The following is a 23,517-nucleotide window of genomic DNA, read 5'->3' as shown; positions in this document are numbered from 1 at the left end:
AATAATGGATTTAAAAATCCAACCTCCAAACAAACACACCCTTAAATATCTATTTCCGCATGACACACAGATTTTTTTGATAAAAATCCAAAATTTTCATGAAACAATATTTTTTTAATTGTTACCAACACACAAAGGGTGCGTTACAAAGTGTTTTTTTAAAGAATTCCTATGTTTTTTTCACTAAACAACGTTGGGTTTATTTGCTTTGTAAAAAACAATACACATTTCTCTAAAAAAAAATAAAAAAAAAATTAATATATTATATATATTCACTATTTTTATATCGCCTAGACAATTTTTTATATTTCATATAAAAAATATAATTTCTTTCAAATCATTTTAGAAAACAAACAAATCCTTTCTTTTTTATTATCACCAACAGACCAAGGTGCGTTAGTACAAAGAATAAAATTGTCAAAAAAAAAAAAAAAGTTATTAGATCAAGTTAATCGAGTGAATCGACATATTGGCAAAATAACTGATACAAATAAGATGATAATTTGAATAAGCCATGTTTCAAGAAATATATATATAACACTTTTTATTTATTTAGTTTTTGTTTTGATTTTTTTTATTTAAACAGTAATTTAAATGCATTATAAAATAATTTTTATAAAAGAAATTATAAGAATTAAATAGTAAAAATAATAAATTAACTCTTAATTTTAATTGTATGCTATAGTCATATAATCATCAAACATCACACATTGAATCGAATAAAATTAATTAGATATTAAAATAATGATAGGCAACAAGTCAAGACACAAATGGGCAAGCAAAATGAATATAATATTGTCACACAAACAAATTAAGTTAAACAAATCTAATATTATGTCGACATGAGCAAAAAACCATATATTAACACATTACACAAAAGAGCACGAACGCACTGCACCACACTTGAACACAACACACAAGCAAAAGCAATACATCATAACCACACAAACAGCCCAAAACAAAAAGACACTTTAAGCACACAAAATAGACAACAAACTATACCGCACATAAGCACAACACACGAGCACAAACAATGCAACATAGCAATACAAACAACATAGTACAAAAAGCCGTCACAACCACACTGTATCATACATAAACACAACACACAAGCACATTCAAGCAACATAACAATACAAAAAGACATCATAGGCGTATATAAAATATACAATAAAACAATAGAAACAACACAAGCAACAATAACAACAAAAAAAAGGCATATATTACCATAGATAAACACAACATACAAATACAAACGACACAATCCAAGAAAACACCACAAGCACACCATATAATAAATATACACAATGCATCGTAATAATACAAACAACACAACCCAAAACACACCACAAGCACACCCTATCATACATAAACACAACACAACACACAAGCACAAACAACACTATTACAATACAAATAATGCAACACAAAAAGACACCACAAGCATACACAATTAAACAATACAAACAGCACAAAAAAAGGCTACAAGAGCACTATATCGTACATAAACACAACACACAAATACAAACAATGCATCATAACAAAACAAATAACACAGCCCAATAAGACACCACAACACACAAGTACAAAAAATGCATCATAAACACAATACACAGTACAAACAATACAAATATGGCACAAAAAAACCCAAAAAGCACGAACACACAAAAAAAATAAAAATGGCAAGACAATTAGCACATAAAGCACAACTTTTAAGTCTAGAAAACTTACTCTTGAAAGTCACATGCATTCCTATGAATTATGCATCCGCAAGGATAGCTAATAACAACTAGAAAAATACCGAGTTTAGACAACGAGAAATAAATGAGCCAATGCTTTTGAAAGGAAAACAGTACTTAAAAAAGTTAGCAATCTCACCACTACACCATCAAGTGAAATAGTAGCCAGTGCAGTTCCGAATATGTTGTGTCCAAACTCAGACCAACTGGAACAGCCGTTTACAACAAAAGTTCATGCATCTCCTTCTTTGGGTTTGGATGCCGTCTGCAAAGGTGATAAATTCATGTTGAGAAAGAATTCAAAACTAATCAAGCTGAAAAATATAATGATTATGCAGTAAGTATAGTTCTACAAACTAAATCAATTTACACATCTTAAAATTTTAGTTTCTACAAAAAAGACAATTTTCTGGTCAGGTCAATCTGTATCTTTTGCAATATGGTCTTAATTGAAAACTTTGATAACTTCGAACACTTTTCAAGTTGATCAGCCATAAATGCATTAAATTACTTGCAAAGATACATGTAATACTAAATACCAACTGACTGGGGATAATATATGCAAGAAAGGTGTAAACACAAACCAGTTTCAGATGGCTGCCTTGAGCATATCACGTAAGGAAGCCAGCACTCAGGCTTGAAAGGCATAATCCAGTCACTATCACTGTCAAATTCCTTTAGCAATATCTTCATGTGAATATGATGATAAGAAAATTGCTTGGTACACTCACATGTCAGGCTGGAAAGCAACAATGGCAACAAAGAGGAAGGTCACACTGAGAATTGGCCAATTGATCATCAAAACAACATTCTTCATTGCATTCCTTTCCTGGCACTTTCATGGGTTTCTTCTTCGCTTTCAATCCCATTTCAGCACTGTTTTCTTTGCTCCTCAACATGGATCTTCTTCACCCCTTCCTCCCATAGCCACAAGGAGAGAAAACCCACAAAAAAATGTTAAATAAGTTGTAGTGTAGATTACAGATTGATTTTCTTACTTTCTATGCTCTTTTTTTCTCAAGTAAAGACTACCACTGGAGTTGCATTCTCATGATTCTTTAAGTTGAGAGTGGTAGATAACACTTGTATGATTGATATATTTTCTATCCACATTTACTCACTTGTTAGTCAATATAAACAAACTCGTAATAAATGTCCTAAATAATCATCATAAGTGGGTAGACATACCAAGACAAAGAGGACAGCGAGCAATTGTTGTGAGCTGCAATTGGATTTCGCAACAAAGGTGCTGCATGATACTCACCAACCTTCAGATATGGAAGAGGGAGCAAATAAAAAACACAGAGCTATTTAGAACCAATTGCATGATCAACTGTTAAATAAACAATATCACCCAAAAATTAAAACTTATAAATAGATGATTCTCCACAAAAACCAAAGAAATCAAATGTTCAAATAAAAGCCCAAATACCTGAAATCAATTTGCAACATTTATACCACTCAAAGAGGAGGATTAATTTAAAGCTCCACAGCATCCTTAACCTTCTCTAATTTTTACTCCATTCGACCTGAAAAATATATTCCCAACATTAACTTGAAAAGCATGTTTATGGTTTAAAAGATAATTGTTACTCCACACACCTCACCTTTGAATAATGAACTTCAGTGCAATGCAGTTGACAACAATATCACACTATAATATAGTGACAAGGGAGAAGCAGATACAAGTCTCTCACCAACATATATATAAACGCACATATTTAGGATATAACATAGTTAAAATAGATATTCAGGCTTTAATGCATGCTTTCCATGACAGTCCAAACAAATATGCAAAATTTTGAATTTTTGCCGCTAACAACAACAACAAAAAACATGATAGTCAAAACAAATATGTAGGGATTTGGGCATGCCTATCCATCATAGACAGTACACAATCAAAACAAGTATGCAATCTTTCAGTCATACCACACCTACCTTTAAAATAAGTATACAGTCCAAATAAAAATGCAGGTTTCTAAAAGTATTTGCAGTGAAGTGGAGGGATCTTGATTAAAATAAACTTATAGAACCTATTTATCACCGCTAATCATGATACCTCTTCTCACCGCCAATAGACAAAAGTAGCAAAATAACTTCATAACTTAATCAAAAAATAGGTAAAGAGAACTTGTATGCATTGTTCGGCAGTAAGTAAACGAGATTGAAGACTTCATGTTCTGAAAATTTTCCACAATTCCATTTTGTGAAGGTAAAATATAGAGATTCTTGAGTTGAAACAATTTTGGACAACATACAAACTTGAAAATGAACACTTAAAGGTTTAGATTCTCCTTTTACTTGAAGGAATGGTTTGTGGAATCACCCATCACCATTCTCGTCAGTTCTAATGGAGAACCCAAAAGCATTCAACCACTCTTAAGGAATGATCTATGGAATCACCCAATTCACTATCCTCGTGGGAGAACACAAAACCTCAACTTTTCAAACTATGACATAGGGTGAGAGTAAAAGTGGCCAATAAAGATTTGAAAAGACACATTTAAAATTTAGATTTCTCTCAACTTCAAGAATGGTTTATGGAATCACCCAATTCACCGTTCTTGTCAATTTTAAGGGAGAACCCAAAACCTTAATCACTCAACTATGACAAGCAAGGGTAACCAGGGAAATGGAAACAGGAATGAAAAAAAGAATACATGTTTTGAAAAGTGACCAAGAAACAAGATAGAGTGACAGATGAGTGATAACAACAACAACTCTCATCCCCAAAAATCAAATGAGGAGTTTCAGTTGATGCAGGAGAGTATTTGCAGTCAAGTGGAGGGATCTTGATTAAAATGAACTTATAGAATCAATTTAGAGAACCTTAAAGTATCAAAATACTAAAGACAAGTAAAAAAACCAAATTATGAATCGATCTATGAAAACAATTGATAAAACCTATGAAAAATCATCTATTACATTTCCATCTATTATATTTCTCTCTCTCTGCAATATACTGCATAAGAACAAGAATCCCTAAATATAGATATATGAACTGAAGGAAAAGATAACTAAAACATTACCAATCGGAGTTAAACCACCCTAAACCGTTGAATCTCTGACAGTAACTGTATATGTCAATGCTGAAGGGGGACAGCAACAGAGAAACTGAAATGAAATGGGATGGCATCCGATCCCAACACCCACTCACTCTCCAAGGACCCAAGACTAACAATTCTCTCCATCACCAAGAACTCAACTGCGAAACGCTGATGGAATTTGGGAATTGGGGTTGCGTTGCGTGTATACAAGGCAAGCAGGTTATTACAACGGTAATATAATAGCTGTAAACACCTCAAACAAAACTGATTTACAAATTATCCATACGCTACTGCACTAAAAAGCATATAAAGACGCAACAACGAAACTAAAGGGTAGATAAAAAAGCATTGTAGTCCACAGGCACTACCATCTTGGATCAGAATTTGAACTAAATATTATAATTTCTCATTTACATTCAACATTCAGAAAAATAATAAACTTTCCACATTGTTCAATCTTAGAGGGATTCAAACATACACAAACTTTATCATCATGATTAGATGCAAAATGATTACCAAATCTACCAAACAGAGAAAATCATACAATCTTTGATGATTGGACGCGCCTTAGTTCCAGATTTTTGTTTCAACCTCCTCCACTTTATGTCCACCAACCTCACACACACACAAACAAAAAAAATGAAAGAAATGAAATCAAAATAGCATATAATATTAAAACCAAACAAGTAAATAACAACGGGCTCTCGAAAAAACAGTAGTAAAACCCTTGCCAACTAAAAAGATTGGTATGTAGGTAAACAAACAGAAATAAGCTTGATAAAATATATTCAACAGGAAGTGATATCAAACAAGGAATTGCACATCACAAGAACGGCAGTGTCACTAGCAACGGACTTTACCAGGGCTCGAACCTATTTATCTTTTCTACTCAAGGTACCTCTTCTCACCACCAATAGACAAAAGTAGCAAAATAACTTCATAATTTCAACAAAAAATAGGTCAAGAGAACTTGAAAGCGTTGCTGGCCAGTAAACCATATTGAAAAAAGAATTCGTGTTTTGAAAATTTCCACAATTCCATTTTGAGAAGGTAAAATATACGGACAATTGATTTGAAAACAATTTTGGACAAAATAAAAACTTGAAAATACACATTTAAAAGTTTAGATTTTCCTTTTACTTGAAGGAATGGTTTGTGGAATCACCCATCACCATTCTCCTTGGTTCTCATGAAGGAATGATCTATGGAATCACCCAATTCACTATCCTCGTGGGAGAACACAACACCTCAACTTTTCAAGTATGACTTAAGGTGAGAATGAAAATGAACAATAAAGATTTGAAAAAGTACATTTAAGATTCAGATTTCCCTCAACTTCAGAAATGATTTATGGAATCACCCGTATCACCATTCTTGTCAATTTTAAGGGAGAACCCAAAACCTTAATCATTCAACTATGACAAGGCAAGAGTAACAAGGGGAGTGGAAAGCAGATTGAAAAGAAGAATACATATTTTGAAAAGTGCCACAATTTCATTTTATGAAGTGACCAAGAAACAAGATCTAGCGACAGATGAGTTATAACAACAACAACTCTCATCCCCAAAGATCAAATGAGGAGTTTCAGTTGATGCAGGAGAGTATTTGCAATGAAGTGGAGGGATCTTGAGAACTTTAAAGTATCAAAATACAAAAGACCAGTAAAAAACCAAATTATGAATTCATCCATGAAAACAATTGATAAAACCTATGAAAAATCATCTATTATATTGCTATCGTAAATTGGATTGTATTGGAGGCGCAGACTGTACAAAAAGAAAGAAAGAAAGAAAGGATAAAGGGTGGTTAAACTTACCCAAAAGTTGATGGTGTTATCTTCACCTCCGATCCACTGGTTTCTTGAGCAATGGGGGACGGGGCTTCTTTGTTTCTCTCTCTCTCTGCAATATACTGCATAATAAGAACAAGAATCCATAAAATATATACATATGAACTGAAGGAAAAGATAACTAAAACATTACCACCGTAAAACCATCTTACACAGCTGAATCTGTGACAGTGACTGTATATGTCTATTGAAATGAAATGGGATGGCATCCGACCCCAACACCCACTCACTCTCCAAGGACCGAGGACTGACAATTCTCACCATCACCAAGAACTCAACTGCGAAAGGCGGATGGAATTTGGGATGGGGATTGGGATTGCGTTGCGTGTAACAAGATTATTTTTAAAAAAAAACAAAAGAAGAAGAAGAAGAAAAAGATTATACATTTTAAATTACAAATTATAATTTACGATACGATTAATTTGGGGGAAAGCAATCGAACCAACCGCCAGTTGACCGGCTTTCTTCACCATTCGCACTGCACCGCAGTCACCAGAGCAGGGATGGAGAGGGAAAATAATTAACTACCCTGATTGATCGGGAGGGAAGAGGGCGTCCATTGACGTCTCTGATTTGAGAGGAGGGAGGCATGATGAGTATGACTGACTTGACTGGTGGGAGGGGCAGGGATGGAGATGGAGAGGGAGAGGGAGAGGGAGAGGGGGCACTGGAATGGAAATGGAATTGGCTGTGGAGAAGAAGACGATTAAGAAGAAGAAGAAGAAGAAAAGGAGAAGAAGCTTCCAGAAGAGACGCTCCTTCCTTCTAAGTTGTAACGGATTCTTTCCTTCCAAGTTCCAACCCAACGGTACTTAATGAAAAAATTCAAATTAGGGCTTTCCTTAATTAGTTGTATGTTTATTTGTTGTTTTATTAGTTTAAAAATTCAAATTAGGGCTTTCCTTAATTAATTGTATGTTTATTTGTTGTTGTATTAGTTTAAAAATTCAAATTAGGGTTTTCCTTAATTAATTATTTGCAATAAAAATAAAAATAAAAAAATAATTACATTGCATTGCAGGCTGGGGTGGACTGGGCCATGTTCGAATCTGTTGGGTTAGATTGGAGCCGCTTTAATTTGTCCTGGTGGAGCATGCAGCTGTGGAATTTGGATGCGTAAACGGGTCAGCCTAAGCTATTATTAGGGTAAAAATTTACTTTATAATAATAATTATAACAATTTTTTTTTAAACAAAAATATTACAAATATTAATAAATAATTAGTAATAATATTAATATAATATTTTTTGTATATTTCTATTTTAAATTTTATAATTTTTATTATATAGTTATATTATTATCTAATACACTAATATTTTTATTATTATTTTTTATTATTTTAATTCAAGATTTAATTTAACTGATATTTACCAAAAAATCAAATATTGCAACAAATCTAAAAAAGATGAGAAATAAAAAGGAACAAGGGTTTTGTGTGTGTGTAAATAATAACTAAATATATTTTACAAGATATAAAAGATAAATAACATATAAATAAAAAAAATATATAAAAATATTGATACATTGAATGATAATATAATAAAAATATATATCATTAAAAAAAATTAATATATAAAAAATTATACAATTAAATATATTAATATATAAAAAATTATAAAATTAAAATAGTAGTAATAGTTTACTGAATATGACACCATTGATTTCAAAACAATGTGCATCTTGACATAACAAAATACACCACATGAACTAAAGGTACATAACAACAATCCATAAAGTATATGTCATAGTTGATCTTAAAATAAATTGAATTGACAACACATAATAACAATCCATACGGCACATGCTCATAATTTCTATTCAACTCTTCAGAATTTCTAGAAAAATTTGAAATAGTAAAAAAATTATTAAATAAATTTTTAAAAATTAATATTTCTTATGAAAGTATAAGCACAATATATACATACATATATATATGCCTAAACTATATCGGATTGCAATAGTGTTTTAAGAACTTAGCATCTTAGCCGATGAATGGGAAGGGACATACCCGGAGAAGATCTACTTCAACCAATGAATAATCCCATCGGGATGAAAATGGAGGGCGCATTATGCTTTCAAGTCTTTGTAACATCCCCTGATGGAAAAGAATACACGAGAATAATGATTTCACGGTGTACAGAAAGCAGATAGATAAAGTGATTGAATTCGTCGTGCATATGGATAATACCTGAATGTTGGCATAGAAACTTCCCAATGCTTACCGGGAATCATTACACGATGAGTGTGGATGGTGCCAGGGCTGTTTCAGAATAGATGGTTAATTTGATTGACAAATATAGGCATCATAAGCAGTCGATGCAATATATAAAGTGTTAATTAGCATCTTATACTATTTGTTGTTTTTAGGTAATAGAAACAAGGTATGACACCATTGTAATTCTTTTCATACACATTTCATCGTATCCCTACAGGTTTGTTTTTTAAGGTTTGGTTTTGGTCTCAAACTATTCATTAACAATCCCAGAAATATTAACACGAATCATATTTATTCAACATTAAAAACTAAATCAAGATTAGCTTCTAAAATAGCACTATAAATTAGTTCACATACCCGTAAAGCATTTGCCTAAACAAATTTGGGAGCTCCCAAGCAATCCCTGTTTTAAGTCTTCTTTGGTTCAGTGTGACTCGGATGCTCCAAATACAGCTGCAAACCTAGAGGCTCACTGGTCATCGACTTAATAGGGACTATTAATGGTGGTTGTAACCACTGCTTGGCATCCGTTGGGATCCACATTTCGGCATCCTTGCTGGTGCCAGCCTCAGGCAGAGCATGGAAGTATGCTGTTATTTCCCACCTGCAATCTGCAGAAAGGCAAACAACATAGAATGATGTTTCATAAAATTAAATGACAGATTACACAGACACTATGGTGAGGACCACTATCGGTATAGCACATCCATAATTTAACAAAAGGTAGTTGAATTAGTGATGGCAACAGACAAGTTCAGACCCGATTTTGCAGGCCCCAGAGACCAGAACCCCGCTCGCCTTAAACCCATCGGGCATCAGGTTTGGGACCAACTAGGAAAACCCAGTGTGATTCGTAAAATATACGTATATATAATACTTTTTGTCATATAACCTAACATAAAATTTCAAATATTGGATATCAAATATTTTAAAGCTCAAAAACATCAATTACATATTTGGTAGTATGTTTTCAATCATAACCTACTTCATTCAACACTGATGCACGCAGTGGGGTTTAGCAATTGAAGGAAAGCTATATACATGTGACTTACTGCGAGGAAGAGGTTTAGTCAATGGTTCTGATACAGGCAATTTAATCAAAAAGGATCTCAGAGAGAATTCCAAATCTGCTTGCTCCACCTTCGAGTTGTAAGACTGGTTAACACTAAGCTTGAAAATGAATCTCTCAATAGGCACATCATCATCACCGAAGAAAATCACAACTACTCTATCCACCAAACCCTAATAGGAAAGGAATACGAGAAAATTTCAGTGCGAATTCCAAAAATAACGGAACATAATAGTAGAAATTCACAACCAATCTACCAAAACCTAATCGGAAAGCAATAGGAGAAAAATGCAGAGCGAATTCCAAAAATAATGGAACAAAATAGTCGAAATTCACCTTGTTGATGAACGGTAGGAGTCCTTCAAGTGCGGAATGGATGTATTCGTTCAACTGAGGGTGTTTGGCTTTGTGCACCACCACGTTCATATACCGCCGCCTCTCGAAAGCTCCTAGATGCAATTCAAGTCGATTCGATTATTCTTATTGTATTTTTAGGGATTATTAAGCGTCTGATGATTTATTAACTTCGCGAAAAAACAATAAATACCGTTTGGATAGATTCCTTTGAGGAAAACGATTGAAGTGATGGCAACCTCCATGAACTCGACGAGAATTCGAGCGATTTCGCCTGAAAAATATGCGAAACTAAAACATTAAGAAACGAAATTCAGCAACAAGTTGGAAGCGTGAGGAGTTGGAATCGACGACGAACCTTGTGGAGTTGAATTATCTTTCCGATCCATGGTTATGAAACTGTGAGAGAATCTGCAAGTATAGCGATTTGCTATGGGATGTGAGAGTGAGAGAGTCGACTGTCGACGGATGAGTTTTACAGTACACCTGTACCCGATTTGAATTCGATAGATCCGGCCCGAGACATATATATGAAATAAAATAAAAATATAATTCTAATTAATTATTATCGTATTAAAATTAAATTATAAAATTATAAATATATAAAGTTATTTAGTTGATTATGCAGTGAACAAAATATAAAAACTGTCATAATTATCTCATGAGAGTATTATTTTTATATTTTTATCTCTTTTAAATATGTTTAAATTTTAATATTGTTTTATGAACTAATTTATATTACTTAAATATAAATATATTATTTGTTTGTATTATAATATTTTTTTTATCGAAGATAAGGGGAAAAATATTTTTTGTTACTGGTTATATAATATTAAATTATGAGGGAAGTGTAGCCAAAGCAGAGTAGCGACTGAATATTAGTGTTGATTTTTAAATGTTGTCAATTCATCTTTTTAATTGAACTGTATTTATGGTGATTTCACTAAATACTGGGTTGGAGAGGCTCTAAAGACATGTATCCAAATATCATTTTAAATTAATTACACACCATTTCATATTTAAACAAACAAACAAAAAAAAGAACATCAAATAGAAGTACTTCCAATTGTAACCAAACCTACCAAAAAAAACAATAAAAACCACAGATAAACCAGTTCAAAATTATCTAAAAACCCATTCAAACATAAACGAAAAAAAACATTCCTGTCTTTTCAACACTTCAGGAGAACCAAAACTCATAAAACCATCCAACGAAAAAGAAAAAGCACATCAAAGTCTGTAACATAAAAACAACCAACATAAAACAACGATAATGAAAACATAGGAGGGGGAGGAAAAATAGAGGACGAAAATCCCCACCAAAATCGGCAGAAATTCCAATCCCTTATTGTTACCAAATTCGTCGCCTCAAAGCTTGTCTTCGTACTCAGCCAACGGAGTCATCTGCTCCTTCAAACCCTTCCTCTTCCTGATCTCCGCCACCAGCGTCGACGCCTGCGACCCGGCCTCCAGAGGATCTGAGGACATCATATCCCAATGGTCGAACACGCATTGCGGGAATGCCTGCCCGGAAGTTGCAGCCCTCAGAGTCGCAGAGAATCCGAAGGATTCAATAACCGGGAGATAAGCCTTGATGTTGTAAAGCGGGGTTCCAGGACGCTGCATTTCTTCGAACACATGCCCACGTTTCTGATTCAGCACGCTGTAGATACCGCCGAGGGCCTGCTCGGGAGCTTGGATCTCGACGAGGTAGACAGGCTCGAGGAGACGGGGCTTGGCAGTGAGCTGGGAGGCATAGACGACGCGGCGGGCAGTGGGGATGACTTGGCCGCCGCCTCTATGGATTGCGTCGGCATGGAGGACGACGTCGCAGACCTCGAAGCATATGCCACGCATGTTTTCCTCGGCTAAAGGACCCTCCTTTGAGGCCCACTGGAAACCGGCGACAACGGAGTCTTTGATTTCATTGAGGTACTGGACTCCTTTGCACATGTCGACGACCATGTTGGGACCGGTGGTTTCGGGTCCGAAGCACCAGATTTTTTTGGCGAGCTCCTTGTCCCAACCGAATTCCTCCGACAGGATCTTGGATCGGACCTTGGGGTCGTCCCTTGGGCCAATGCGGCCGTCGTCGATGGCCTCGGCGAGTCCCTCTTCCATCGGCCTAGCTTCCATGTAGAGACGGTTGTGCTTGTTCGGCGATTTGCTCATCACAGTTCGGGAAGAACGCTCAAGAACAGTCTCACGGAAGGACACGACGGGATCGGATTTTATGATCTCAGCCCCACCCATGAAGTCGTCCTGCAAGTCCTTCAAGCAGATCTCAAGATGGAGCTCTCCGGCACCGGCAACAATGTGCTCCCCGGATTCTTCGATTGTGCAGACAACCATAGGGTCAGATTTGGCCAACCGCTTCAGCCCTTCAACGAGCTTGGGAAGGTCGGAGGCAACCTTGCACTGTACAGCGACACGGACGACAGGTGAGACGGAGAACTTCATTGCTCGGATTGGGTGGGCGTCGACTTCCTTTTCGTTCGTGAGCGTGGCGTTCTTGGTGATGAACTGATCGAGACCAACCATGGCGACAGTGTTACCACAGGGGACATCTTCGACAGTTTCCTGCCTCTTGCCCATCCAGATGACAGTTCTCTGGACACTCTTGACGTACAAATCTTTTTTCTCTCCGGGTACGAAATTAGGGCCCATGATCCGGACCTTCAAACCAGTCGAGACCCTTCCGGAGAACACACGCCCAAAGGCAAAGAACCGTCCCTTATCGGAAGCAGGAATCATCTTCGATACATAAAGCATGAGAGGGCCATCAGGATCACAGTTCCTGATGGCGTTGGCATAGGCATCGTCAAGTGGGCCTTCATACAGATTCTCGACACGATATTTTTGAGCAGTGGCAGGCGACGGGAGATGGAAGATCATCATTTCCAGTAGAGCGTTGCTAGCGGGAAGCCAAGTTTGCATAACACGTTTCATTAATGCTTTCCCCATCAAATCCTTCTCCTCGGACTTCATTGTCACACCAAGCTTTTGCAACATCGGCCACAGCTTATCCTTCTGATCATTCATGCACGTGTTGATGATCTGCTTGATCGGCTCATAGCAGAACTGAACGAAACCGCGCTTGCAAGTAGAAGATCCGGTGTTCTTGCTTGTCCATTTCTTAGTTGCAGGATCAAAGAAGTTTTCGCCCCAAAGCCTTTCCATCATCTTACTCTCATCAACACCAAACTTGGATGCGTACATCTTGGCAAAGTTAGTGAGAGTGAACGCCCATCCGTGCAAACCGGCAGAAAAGGCAACAGTTCCTTTTTCAGGGTAAACCTGAACGTCGCCGAGCAGAGGATCCTCATACGTGGCCATGATGACATTAGCATTCTCAATGACACGCTGGAATGTCTGGTATGCCTCCTCACCATCGACCTGGAGCTCAAGGAAACACCTGTCCATCTTGTTGACAGTCAAGACAGGCCTAATCCTTTCACCAAGAGCTTGTCGAAGAACAGTCTCGGTCTGGACACAAACACCCTCGACACAATCCACCACAACAAGCGCACCATCAGTGATACGAAGAGCAGCTGTCACCTCAGACGAGAAATCAACGTGCCCGGGTGAATCAATAAGGTTGATGAGATACTCATTTCCTTGTCTCTCCCCCTTATAGCTCTTCAAAGACTCATCGTCCATCTCATAATACAGCGAGATACCAGTGGACTTGATGGTGATGCCACGTTCGGCTTCGTCGGCACGAGTATCAGTCATCCTAACATCACCAGCAACTTCTTGGGCAATAATACCCGCAGCAGCAACAAGGGAGTCTGTCAGTGTCGACTTTCCTGTATGAACATTAAAACGCACAATCAATCAATTCATGTACATACATACACATGTCTAACATTAAAGACATATTGGATGTGACAATACCGTGATCGACATGAGCAATAACAGACATGTTACGAATGTTATGCTTAAAGTCCATAATCCTGCGGAGCTCTTCTGCTGTAAACTTCACCTGAAGACACACAAGAAACATTCATTGTAAGATATCCAAAATATGAAACAGATTGCAATAGTAAAGAACAGAATATATCTGCCCACTTACCATTTTCACTAGTCTCTAAATTTAACAGCTACTCAAAATTTTTTGGAGATTTCTCTCCAATAACCTGCCAGTCAACAAATTACATGAGAATCAATCAAGTAGTTAAAAATCATCAACATATCAGAAGCAAAAAAACAAAGATCCAGATCCTTTCAAAGCGCCATCCATCATCATATTTGCAACTACAAATTAGTGAATACCGCCTCAACATTTACAGATACGTTGCAACCAAAAGCACCTCTTCTGGTATAAAACTTATCAAAAATAAACCCTTACATAATATACTATCCATGAAAATATTTGCGACTACGAATTAGCGAATAACGCCTCAATATTAACAGATAGTTGCAACCAAAAGCACCTCTTATGGTATAAAACTAATAAAAAAACCATTTCATAATATGCTAACCAATAACTTTTCTACGGGATCTTGAAAAAACAACGGCCACAAAAACCGCTTCGATTAATCTAAGCATCAATTCTACGTTTTTATTCAATTCAAAAATCACTGTCCAAATAATTTCTCGCAAAATCGGAACAAACCAAATAAAGAAAATAAAGAAAAAACAGATGCGGAAAAAAAATCATCAACTAATCCGTCAATCAAAATGAAAACAGACACCTGATCGAATCCACCAACAAAACGCACAAATCCTCCACAAATCCAAGCTAACAACGCAATCTCAAAACTTCAACATCACATCAAATCAAGTCATATTGAAACATACATAATCCGTACATCAATCAATCGAGCAGCCATGCTCATCACACAAACAGAGAATCGAAATCAAACAGTAGAGAGAGTAGATCTGAATACTTACAGAAAGAGAGGAAACGCAGAAAGAGCGAGGCAGCGGCGGCGGGCGCAGATAAGTTATGAGCAAAATGCACTATGCGAGGGATATAAATCCTGAGGCGCGGATTGACTGTTCAGAAACCCTAGCGCCTCCTCGAGGGTATAAAAGTCATTTCACGCCGCTTTCGTTGGTTATTTTATTATACAGGCTGAGATATTTGCTTAAATATAGTATTTATTTTTTAATTAATTTTTAAATAATAGTAGTAAAAGCCTTCGGGCATTTCAGCGAATATTCGGATCACTATTTGTAAGCCTGTGTTTATAAGACAAATTTGTGGCTAAATAAATTTTGTAGAAATAAAAAAAATGTTAAATTTTGTAAAAATAAAAATAAAATTGATATGCTATAAGAAGTATTAATATAATATTTTGCATAAAAAAAACAAAATTTTATAGAATATAATATCTTAATTAAAATAAATATTTATTAAATTATAGTCTAAAATTTTCAAAAATTATGGGATTTTTTTAGTTTTGGTTTGAGTTTAAAATTTTTACCTATTTTTAATTTAAATAATATTTTTATACAATATTTTATATTATCAGATAATTTATTTTATTAAAGAATATACCTACAAAAATAGTATTAATTTTGTTTTAGCACCAAAATTAAACAAACTATATAATATCTAAACATAGCTTAAATTAGTTTTTGTTAGAATCTTAATCACTATAATAAAAAAAAATAAATTAAAAAAATTTACTTACCTTATGAAATTTAATAAAATTATTTATAATAAAATAAAATAGAATAAAAAATCAAATCAAAACCAACTGAACAAACTATGAGAAATTATGTTATTAATATAAAAAAATATATATTTTTTGTATTGATCTACTGATTTTTGTTAAATAAATAAAATATATATGATATGTTCCTGTATAAGTATATTATACTTTTTTTAATAATATTTACGATAAACCGATTCATTGAATTTTCATGTTAGTAAAAAATTATCAATATATATATAGTACTCCCTCTAGAATAATATCACTTTTTTTACTACCTGTTTAAATTTATAAATGTCATTTATATATTAAAAATAAAATCCGCTAAACAATTTTATTATCTATGCTAAAAGAATAAGATAAAATAAAATATTTGTACTTTTCAAAAATATATATATTATATTATTTTTAAAATATCATATCAAAATATTATTTAATATCAAAACCAAACAAATCTTTAGATTTTAAAGATAGTATATTTAAATAAATATACGGTATAACAAATCATTGTTATGATTTAATTTCCCAGAATATGCCAACATAACAATTTGAATTACCAAAACTCTCTCTATATATACACCATCGATTGATAAATAGTCATAATAGCACCACGCTGAGATACAATTATTTTCTTTTATTTACTTATTTATTATTTATTTAATTCCCACAATTTTATTTTTCTACATGATATGTTTTGCCATGCAAAAGAGACGAAGAAAATCGAAGAACACAAACTCCAAAAACAAAATTTACGTCGATCGTTTGGATTTCAAAGTTCCGACGAGGCCGAGAACGAAAAAGCATTGGATGAAACAATTACTGATCAATTCGACGGAAAATACCGACAAAGAAGAATCTCAATTAAACAGCGATTTTGTGGGATCGGGAACGTCGAATAATACAGAGCAATTTACAAATATCGACGAAGTTGATTTTGGGATTGGAAAGCGTTGGAAAGAAGAATCACCGATCAATTATTATCGATCGTCGGAAATTACCGACAAAAAAGAGTCCCAATTAAATAGCGATTTTGCGACGGAATTGTTTAGGGATATTGAAGAAGTGAATTTTGGTGAAAATATGGGAGAAGATGAAAATTGTAAATCGATATTTGAATACATTATTAGCGATCCAATCCCTGACTTAGATAAGATAATTTCTGAGATTTCTTCCCAACAATTCTTTGTAGATGTTCCTGAACTTTAATTTTAGTACTTATAATTATCTATTAGTAATAGTTTGAAAGTTTATTTATCATTATTATTTGATATCTAACACTCAGATTTATTTTTTTTAATAATATTGGAACCGTACCAATTAAATTTTAATATAATAATTTTCAGGATCATTATTTAAACTCATATGATCATAAGTTTTTTTTTTTTTTTTTTTTTTCATATGATCATAAGTTAGAGCTTAAACTTTTTGTCGAATTTAATAATATGTAAATCCCGATGTTTTTTTTATCTGACATAGTTTTAAGGCTATTATGTTTGATTGAGAGTTTACCCATAACTCACGAAATAAGTAAACCTAAAGGCATATGGGTTTAAATCTATGACTTTCACGGTCATAAGTTTATCCAACTACCAGATCATTCCTTGCTGGACATAATTAATTATATATGTAACATATTGTTGTTGTTAAAACTATATGTATTATTAAATTTTGAGTTTGTTTGAAACAGTTTGTTTTGTACTTTAGCTTAAAGTAATTTTTATATCACAGTACAAAAAAAGTATTGAAAATATAAATAATAGTAATATTTTGTGTTAATTTACCGAGGATTTGTACTTTGCGTTTTTCCTAAAAAAATATATATAATTTTATTTTATTTTTACAAGACATCTCATTGTACATTATTTTAATACAAAAATCTAAACTAAAATTTTATCAAATTCATCAAAACAAACATACCCTGAGTTTGTTCATCTAATTAATTTTTTTTATTAAAACAATATTCAATGTACATAATAATATTAATGGTGACGATTACAATGCTAAATTTAAATTAAGTATTGTGCTGAACAAACAACACACGATATTATTATTGATAACATATCATTTATATTAATATAGTACAATCACGACACATAATATACTTTTACATAACATATACAATAATTCATTTTAACACATAACATACTTTTATACTCAATATTGAATATTGGAAAATATATTGTATTGTTTAAAAATATCTTTTGAAAGAGCATATGAAGTTTACCCAATAATATTTTATATATTTATAAAAAGATTATCAATATTTAAGAAAAGGAATATTTGGAGAGCAAGCGAACTTGGACGCCAAGCATAAGAAATCTGGACCAAAGGTCCTTAAAAAAACTTTTAGGGTGTGTTTGTTTGAAGAATTTTGGAGGATTTCCACTATTCATCCAATTTTTTCCCCCCAAAAACATCAAATCAAACACCTATTTTTCATTTTTTATATTATACTAAAAATCAATTTTACATTCAAAACATCACATCAAACCCTATTTATATCACATCATACAACTATTCAAATTCAAAATTTTTACTATTCAAATCTCAATCCAAAATCCAAACCCCCAAACAAACACACCCTTACCATATTTAAAAACAGGCGAACTTGAACGCCAAGCATAAGAAATCTGGACCAAAGGTCCTTAAAAAGACTTTCCATATTTAAAAACAGTCCGTTACCATTCAAGGAGTGTTTGTTTGATGTTTTGAATTTAAATTTCTTAAACTCTTTATTTAAATAATTATTTAATATAAATATAAATTAATGAAATATATTTTTAATACTTATGTATGATATGTTTACTTTTTTTCATATAAATTTTAAAATATTAATATTATATTATAAAAATATAAAATAGATGGGTAAGTAGATAATTATACTCTTAAAATTTTAATACCATTCTATATATATAAAAGATGATATGTAATAATTCGTAAAATATACTCTCTCCGTCCCATGAATATAATTTTAATTGGGTTAGACACAGAATTTAAGGAATATTGATATTATATCGGTAGTTAGTAAAAAGTATGGATAAAAGACTTTATTGTCCTTGTAAGTGTATTACTGTAAAAAGTAATGATAACTGTATAATAAAAATTAAAAAGTAATGGTAATTTTACGGTGATATGGTTATTTATGAAAATAAGACTGTTCTATTGGGAGAGAGGAAGTATGAGATTTTTCTAAAAATATATATATGAAAAGTATCTTTACTATAAATAAATTGATTTTGAACCAATCAAAGTAGTAAAATAAATACATTGATGATAGAATATAATATACAATATAAAAAATATATGTTTGATTTTATAATTTGTTTAGGATTTTTTTTTTTTTTTAATCAATAGAAAAAAACTTGGAAATATATATATATAACATCAAATTATCTGGTTGGGCTGGCCCAAACTAGACTGGCACAATTCCATTCGGCTCAGCTTTAGTTCATCCTAAATTTGGATAAAATAAAATGGTCTCAGAACTATACTGGGCCGGGCCGAAATATATATATATATATAATTAATATTTTATTTAACGTCTTTTAAGAAAAAAAAAATATATCTTTGATATAATATATTTTTAAAAATAAATAAATAAATAGTGCCAAATTTTCAAAATAATTGTCGAAACAAAACTATAATATTATTGTATAAGTATTATTACACAACTCAAACCATTATTAGTATTTGTTTCCTTTCACTCAATTATAAATTTTTATTATAAAACTTTTATGTTCTGAATAAAAATATATTTTCAATTTTGTAAAAATATTAAATTTAAATATTATTCAAATTAGTTAATTTATTATATTTGGACTTTCAACTGGACTTCAGCTATTGGGCTCTTTGCTTGATTATACATACTACATGTTTTCATTTTTTTTTTTTTAAAAAAAAGTATATATGTAATTTTATATTAAATATAAAAAAAAATTGTCGTATTTTAAAAGTGAACTAACCTTTTGTATTTGTGTTTTTGTTTATCAGTACATTAAAATTTAATTAGTACAAAATTACTTTGTAATTATTTAGGTAGGATGGGGACAACATATGAGAAATAAATTATACTTATTTCGTCCCATATTTTATGTGCGATTTATTGTAGATGTGAAATTTAGATAAATATGATTAATAAATAATTAAAAAATTTAATAGTAAAAATAATTATTGTAAAAAAAATTATTATAGATTAACATTAAAATAGCTAAATAATATTAATTATATTATAAATTGTAGATTGTAGAATTTATAATGTAATTAAAAAATATAATTATATTTTTTAAAAATACTTCCTCCGTCCCGCATACCATGTCTACATTGTTGTTTCTGTCTGTTCCATATACCATGTCATTTTCCTTTTTTAGAAAATGATGGTACACTTTAATCTTATTTTAATTTTTTTAATTTAATTAAACTAATTAATTATATTAATCTTAATTTATAATTATTTATATTATAGAATAATTATTCTTACTAATACATTTTTAATTATTTACTAATTACATTCGTGTCTCGTGTGTCTATAGTGTAGCAGACACCGACATATAATAAATAATAAGATGAGACAAATAAATAAATAAAATAGTGTAAAAAAAAAAAAAAAAAAAAAAAAAAGATAGATGATATAAATCAACTAGGATAATTAGTCAATAATGATGGCTCCAGTTTTGACTTTTATGACACAAAGTCGCAAACCTGCGGGCCACGTAGGATATTTTTTATATATTTTCTAAAAATTAGAATATTTTTTTTCAGTTAGCTGTTATACTCCCTCCGTTCCGATGCAAGGATGTTATTTATTTTTTGCAAATAGATTTTTGAATATTATTATACTTCCTCCGTTCCGATGCAAGGATGTTATTTATTTTTTGCAAATAGATTTTTGAATATTATTATTATAATTGGTTGTAGTAAAAAAGACGAAAATACTCTTATTAGTATTGTGTAATATAAAAATAATGACATTTGTGTAATATAATATAAGTTGTTGGAATGATATTTATTAGGTAGGTAGTATAATTACTAAATTAAAAAGTGATAATCTTATTTTGGGACGGACGAAAATAAAAAATGGTAAGATTTCAATAGGACGTAGGGAGTATTAAAACTTTAATTTTATTTTTTATACATTATTATTTTTAAATTTGGATGAGATTGAAGTTCAAATAGTTATAACTAAAATTAAAATTGAATTTTATTTAATATTTAAAAAAAATTGTTGAATAATGAGGCCAAAGACAAATCTTAGAACAATTCTCTATTTTTTTCTTCTTTAAAGGTTAGACATTTCTCACGTATTATTTATTTAATTATATACACCCACAAAAAAAAATAAAAATTATTACAACAAGTATATATTTATATTAAATTAAATAATATTTTGATTCAAAATTTTTATGTTTACAATTATTTATTAAATGTCAATACAATTATTAAGAACATGTTATTTTTTTTTTCTGAATGTCAAATTGAAATTTATTTTTATTTTTCTTATATACTTAATATAAAAATTGTACTAAAAATCGTATCGAAATATATTTATATCGTACCAAATTATTACTATAAATTAAAGTCTTTATTTTTAAAATCCAAATTTAAAATTCAAGCTCGCCACAAATACTTACTGATTTTTCAATATTAGTCAATCAGTCAAAATGTGTGCACATATTTGGCAAGTTGGCAAGATGCAATTTTCAATCGGAATGCAAAAATGTCGGCATAAATAGTTCAAAAAATGAACATCAATTTATTACTCCGTCCGTCCTATATAATATGGGCGGTATTATTGTAGACACGAGAATTTAGATAAATAATAATTAATAAGTAATTAAGAAATGTACTAGTAAAAATAATTATTATTTAGTAAAAATAATTATAAATTAATATTAAAATAACTAAATAGTTTAATTAAGATTAAAAAAAATTAAATTTTAAATTTTAAAATATGATTAAAATGTATAATTAATTTTCTAAAAAATGAAAGGACAAATTAGGTGGGACAGACGAAAATATAAAATAGAAACAAATTATGTGGGAGGGAGGAAGTATAATTTTTTAAAAAAATATTATAATTATTTCTTTTACATTACAAAGTATATCAAAAAAATGAACATCAATCTATTACATATTTATCATTATATTATTTCTTTTACATTACAAAGTAAAAACAATATTATATTTATGCTATTTCTAATTATTAAGTATTATTATTTTTTAAAGAGCTAAGAATAATCGTGTATGCTAACGCGAGACGTATAAAGTATTATTTTTTATTTCATAAAATATTATATTTAAATATTATTAAATTAAAACTGAAATAAAAAATTTATTTCAAATTAATTATAATCTACAACCAAACATATCCTTAATATGTGTTTGCTCGTTTATTGTTTTTATCAGATTTGTAGTATTCATAAATTATAGTTAGGTTTAAATTAGAATAATTGTTTGATTGATACAAATAAATATAAAATATAATATTTTGAATATAAATTACTTTTTAATATAATCTAAAATTAAAAATAAGTATGAAATTAAAAGTTTGTTTTTTTTTTTTCCGCTGTTTACTTGCTAAAAAAATATTATTTAAACAAAAATTCAAATTATATTCCAATTCAAATCAATTTCAAATAATAATAAAATAAAAAAATAAATAAATAAAAATAAAATTTTTATGAACAATGAATTACTATTTTTTTTTAAAAAAAAATGATATATAAATATAATTGAAAAAAATAAATAAATATACTTCTAGATCTACTTGGTCATATATATTTTGCCATTTAAAAATACAAAATATCAATTTTACTTGTTAGCATACATCAATTTTATCTCGCATTATAAATATTTTTTGTATATATATTTATTTATATAATATCATTATATTAATTTTACAAATCATAAGAATTCAAAAATAAAAAAATTATATATACCAAAATCATCAAGGTTTATTAAAATATAGTAATAATTCATAATTCTTATAAAAAAAAATAATAATAAATGCTCCCTCCGTCCAGTTAGAAAGTATACATGTTTCTATTTTGGGACGTCCAATTACAAAGTAAATATTTCATTAAATACCTTACTTTTTTCCACAAATATCCTTACTTTACATTACATCATTACTTTTACACCAAAAAGTAAGGGCAAAAATATCATTACACTACTTTTAACTATCCACTGCGCCAAAAGTAATTGTATACTTTTTTTGTCGACGGAGGAAGTATTTAATTTGTAAATGAATATATTATTAATACGTTAGTGTAGGGACGGTTGGTGGTGAATATGTTCGTACATGCCGTACGGAATGGACTAGGTGCCGCCCAACTATCACTCAATTATTTGGCTTTGTTTGTAAATATATTTTGAAATGATTAAGTCCCTTATGGCCTTATTAACATAAAATTTGTTTTAACTTTACATGATTAATTAGTAATAACAATTTTTTTAAGAAATAAAATTAAATACATATATATATTTTTCTATAAAATTTCATATTAAGTAGCAAAACTTTTAAAACACAAAAAACAATTATCTAAGCTAAACATAAATTTTAAAATTTTTGGATAATAGTCCATT

General features: G+C 31.1%; 2 protein-coding genes across 14 annotated transcripts in view; both read right to left on the bottom strand.

Moving 5' to 3' along the window:
• Positions 1-1,675: 1,675 nt before the first annotated feature.
• On the bottom strand, positions 1,676-10,797 carry LOC127253248 (DNA polymerase zeta processivity subunit). Of its 12 annotated transcripts, none has more exons than XM_051277712.1 (10): positions 10,632-10,797; positions 10,467-10,547; positions 10,256-10,368; positions 9,903-10,092; positions 9,208-9,461; positions 8,824-8,895; positions 8,644-8,730; positions 7,645-7,734; positions 6,769-6,913; positions 5,934-6,687 (listed from the first exon to the last, which is right to left on the bottom strand). In XM_051277712.1, the coding sequence occupies exons 1-5, from the start codon at positions 10,660-10,662 to the stop codon at positions 9,259-9,261; spliced, it is 618 nt and encodes a 205-aa protein (XP_051133669.1). In that variant the 5' UTR covers positions 10,663-10,797; the 3' UTR covers positions 5,934-6,687; positions 6,769-6,913; positions 7,645-7,734; positions 8,644-8,730; positions 8,824-8,895; positions 9,208-9,258. The 12 variants fall into 12 exon arrangements, 5 of the variants coding, with proteins under 5 accessions (XP_051133669.1, XP_051133667.1, XP_051133670.1 ...); XM_051277710.1 differs by having other exon boundaries at positions 5,934-6,697; positions 6,788-6,913; XM_051277713.1 differs by having other exon boundaries at positions 6,788-6,913.
• Positions 10,798-11,382: 585 nt separating this feature from the next.
• LOC127253313 (elongation factor 2) overlaps positions 11,383-23,517 on the bottom strand; it is an 83,697-nt gene continuing 71,562 nt past the window's right edge. The window contains exons 1-4 of one of the 2 annotated variants that reach the window (XM_051277839.1): positions 15,170-15,287; positions 14,349-14,412; positions 14,171-14,258; positions 11,383-14,082 (exon numbers count right to left, since the gene is read on the bottom strand). In XM_051277839.1, coding sequence (XP_051133796.1) covers positions 11,642-14,082; positions 14,171-14,258; positions 14,349-14,351 — 2,532 coding nt within the window. In that variant the 5' untranslated portion in view covers positions 14,352-14,412; positions 15,170-15,287 and the 3' untranslated portion in view covers positions 11,383-11,641. Of the gene's footprint in view, positions 14,083-14,170; positions 14,259-14,348; positions 14,413-15,169; positions 15,288-23,517 lie in introns of those variants that run through there. The other variant, XM_051277841.1, reaches the window with a different exon arrangement.

This window comes from Andrographis paniculata, unplaced genomic scaffold (assembly GCF_009805555.1).
Source record: "Andrographis paniculata isolate CXL003 unplaced genomic scaffold, ASM980555v1 Contig50END, whole genome shotgun sequence".
NCBI classification, from domain to species: domain Eukaryota; kingdom Viridiplantae; phylum Streptophyta; class Magnoliopsida; order Lamiales; family Acanthaceae; genus Andrographis; species Andrographis paniculata.
The sequence above is the reverse complement of the archived record's forward strand: the minus strand, read 5'-3'. Positions and strand labels throughout refer to the sequence as shown.

What these genes read in the sequence shown, in the direction of transcription:
- LOC127253248 (XM_051277712.1), bottom strand. Translation starts at nt 10,662, where the DNA reads ATGGATCGGAAAGATAATTCAACTCCACAAG. An exon ending in AGATAATTCAACTCCACAAG is followed by an intron (nt 10,548 to 10,631) that starts GTTCGTCGTCGA and finishes CATATTTTTCAG; the next exon opens with GCGAAATCGCTCGAATTCTC. An exon ending in GACTAAACCTCTTCCTCGCA is followed by an intron (nt 9,462 to 9,902) that starts GTAAGTCACATG and finishes GCCTTTCTGCAG; the next exon opens with ATTGCAGGTGGGAAATAACA.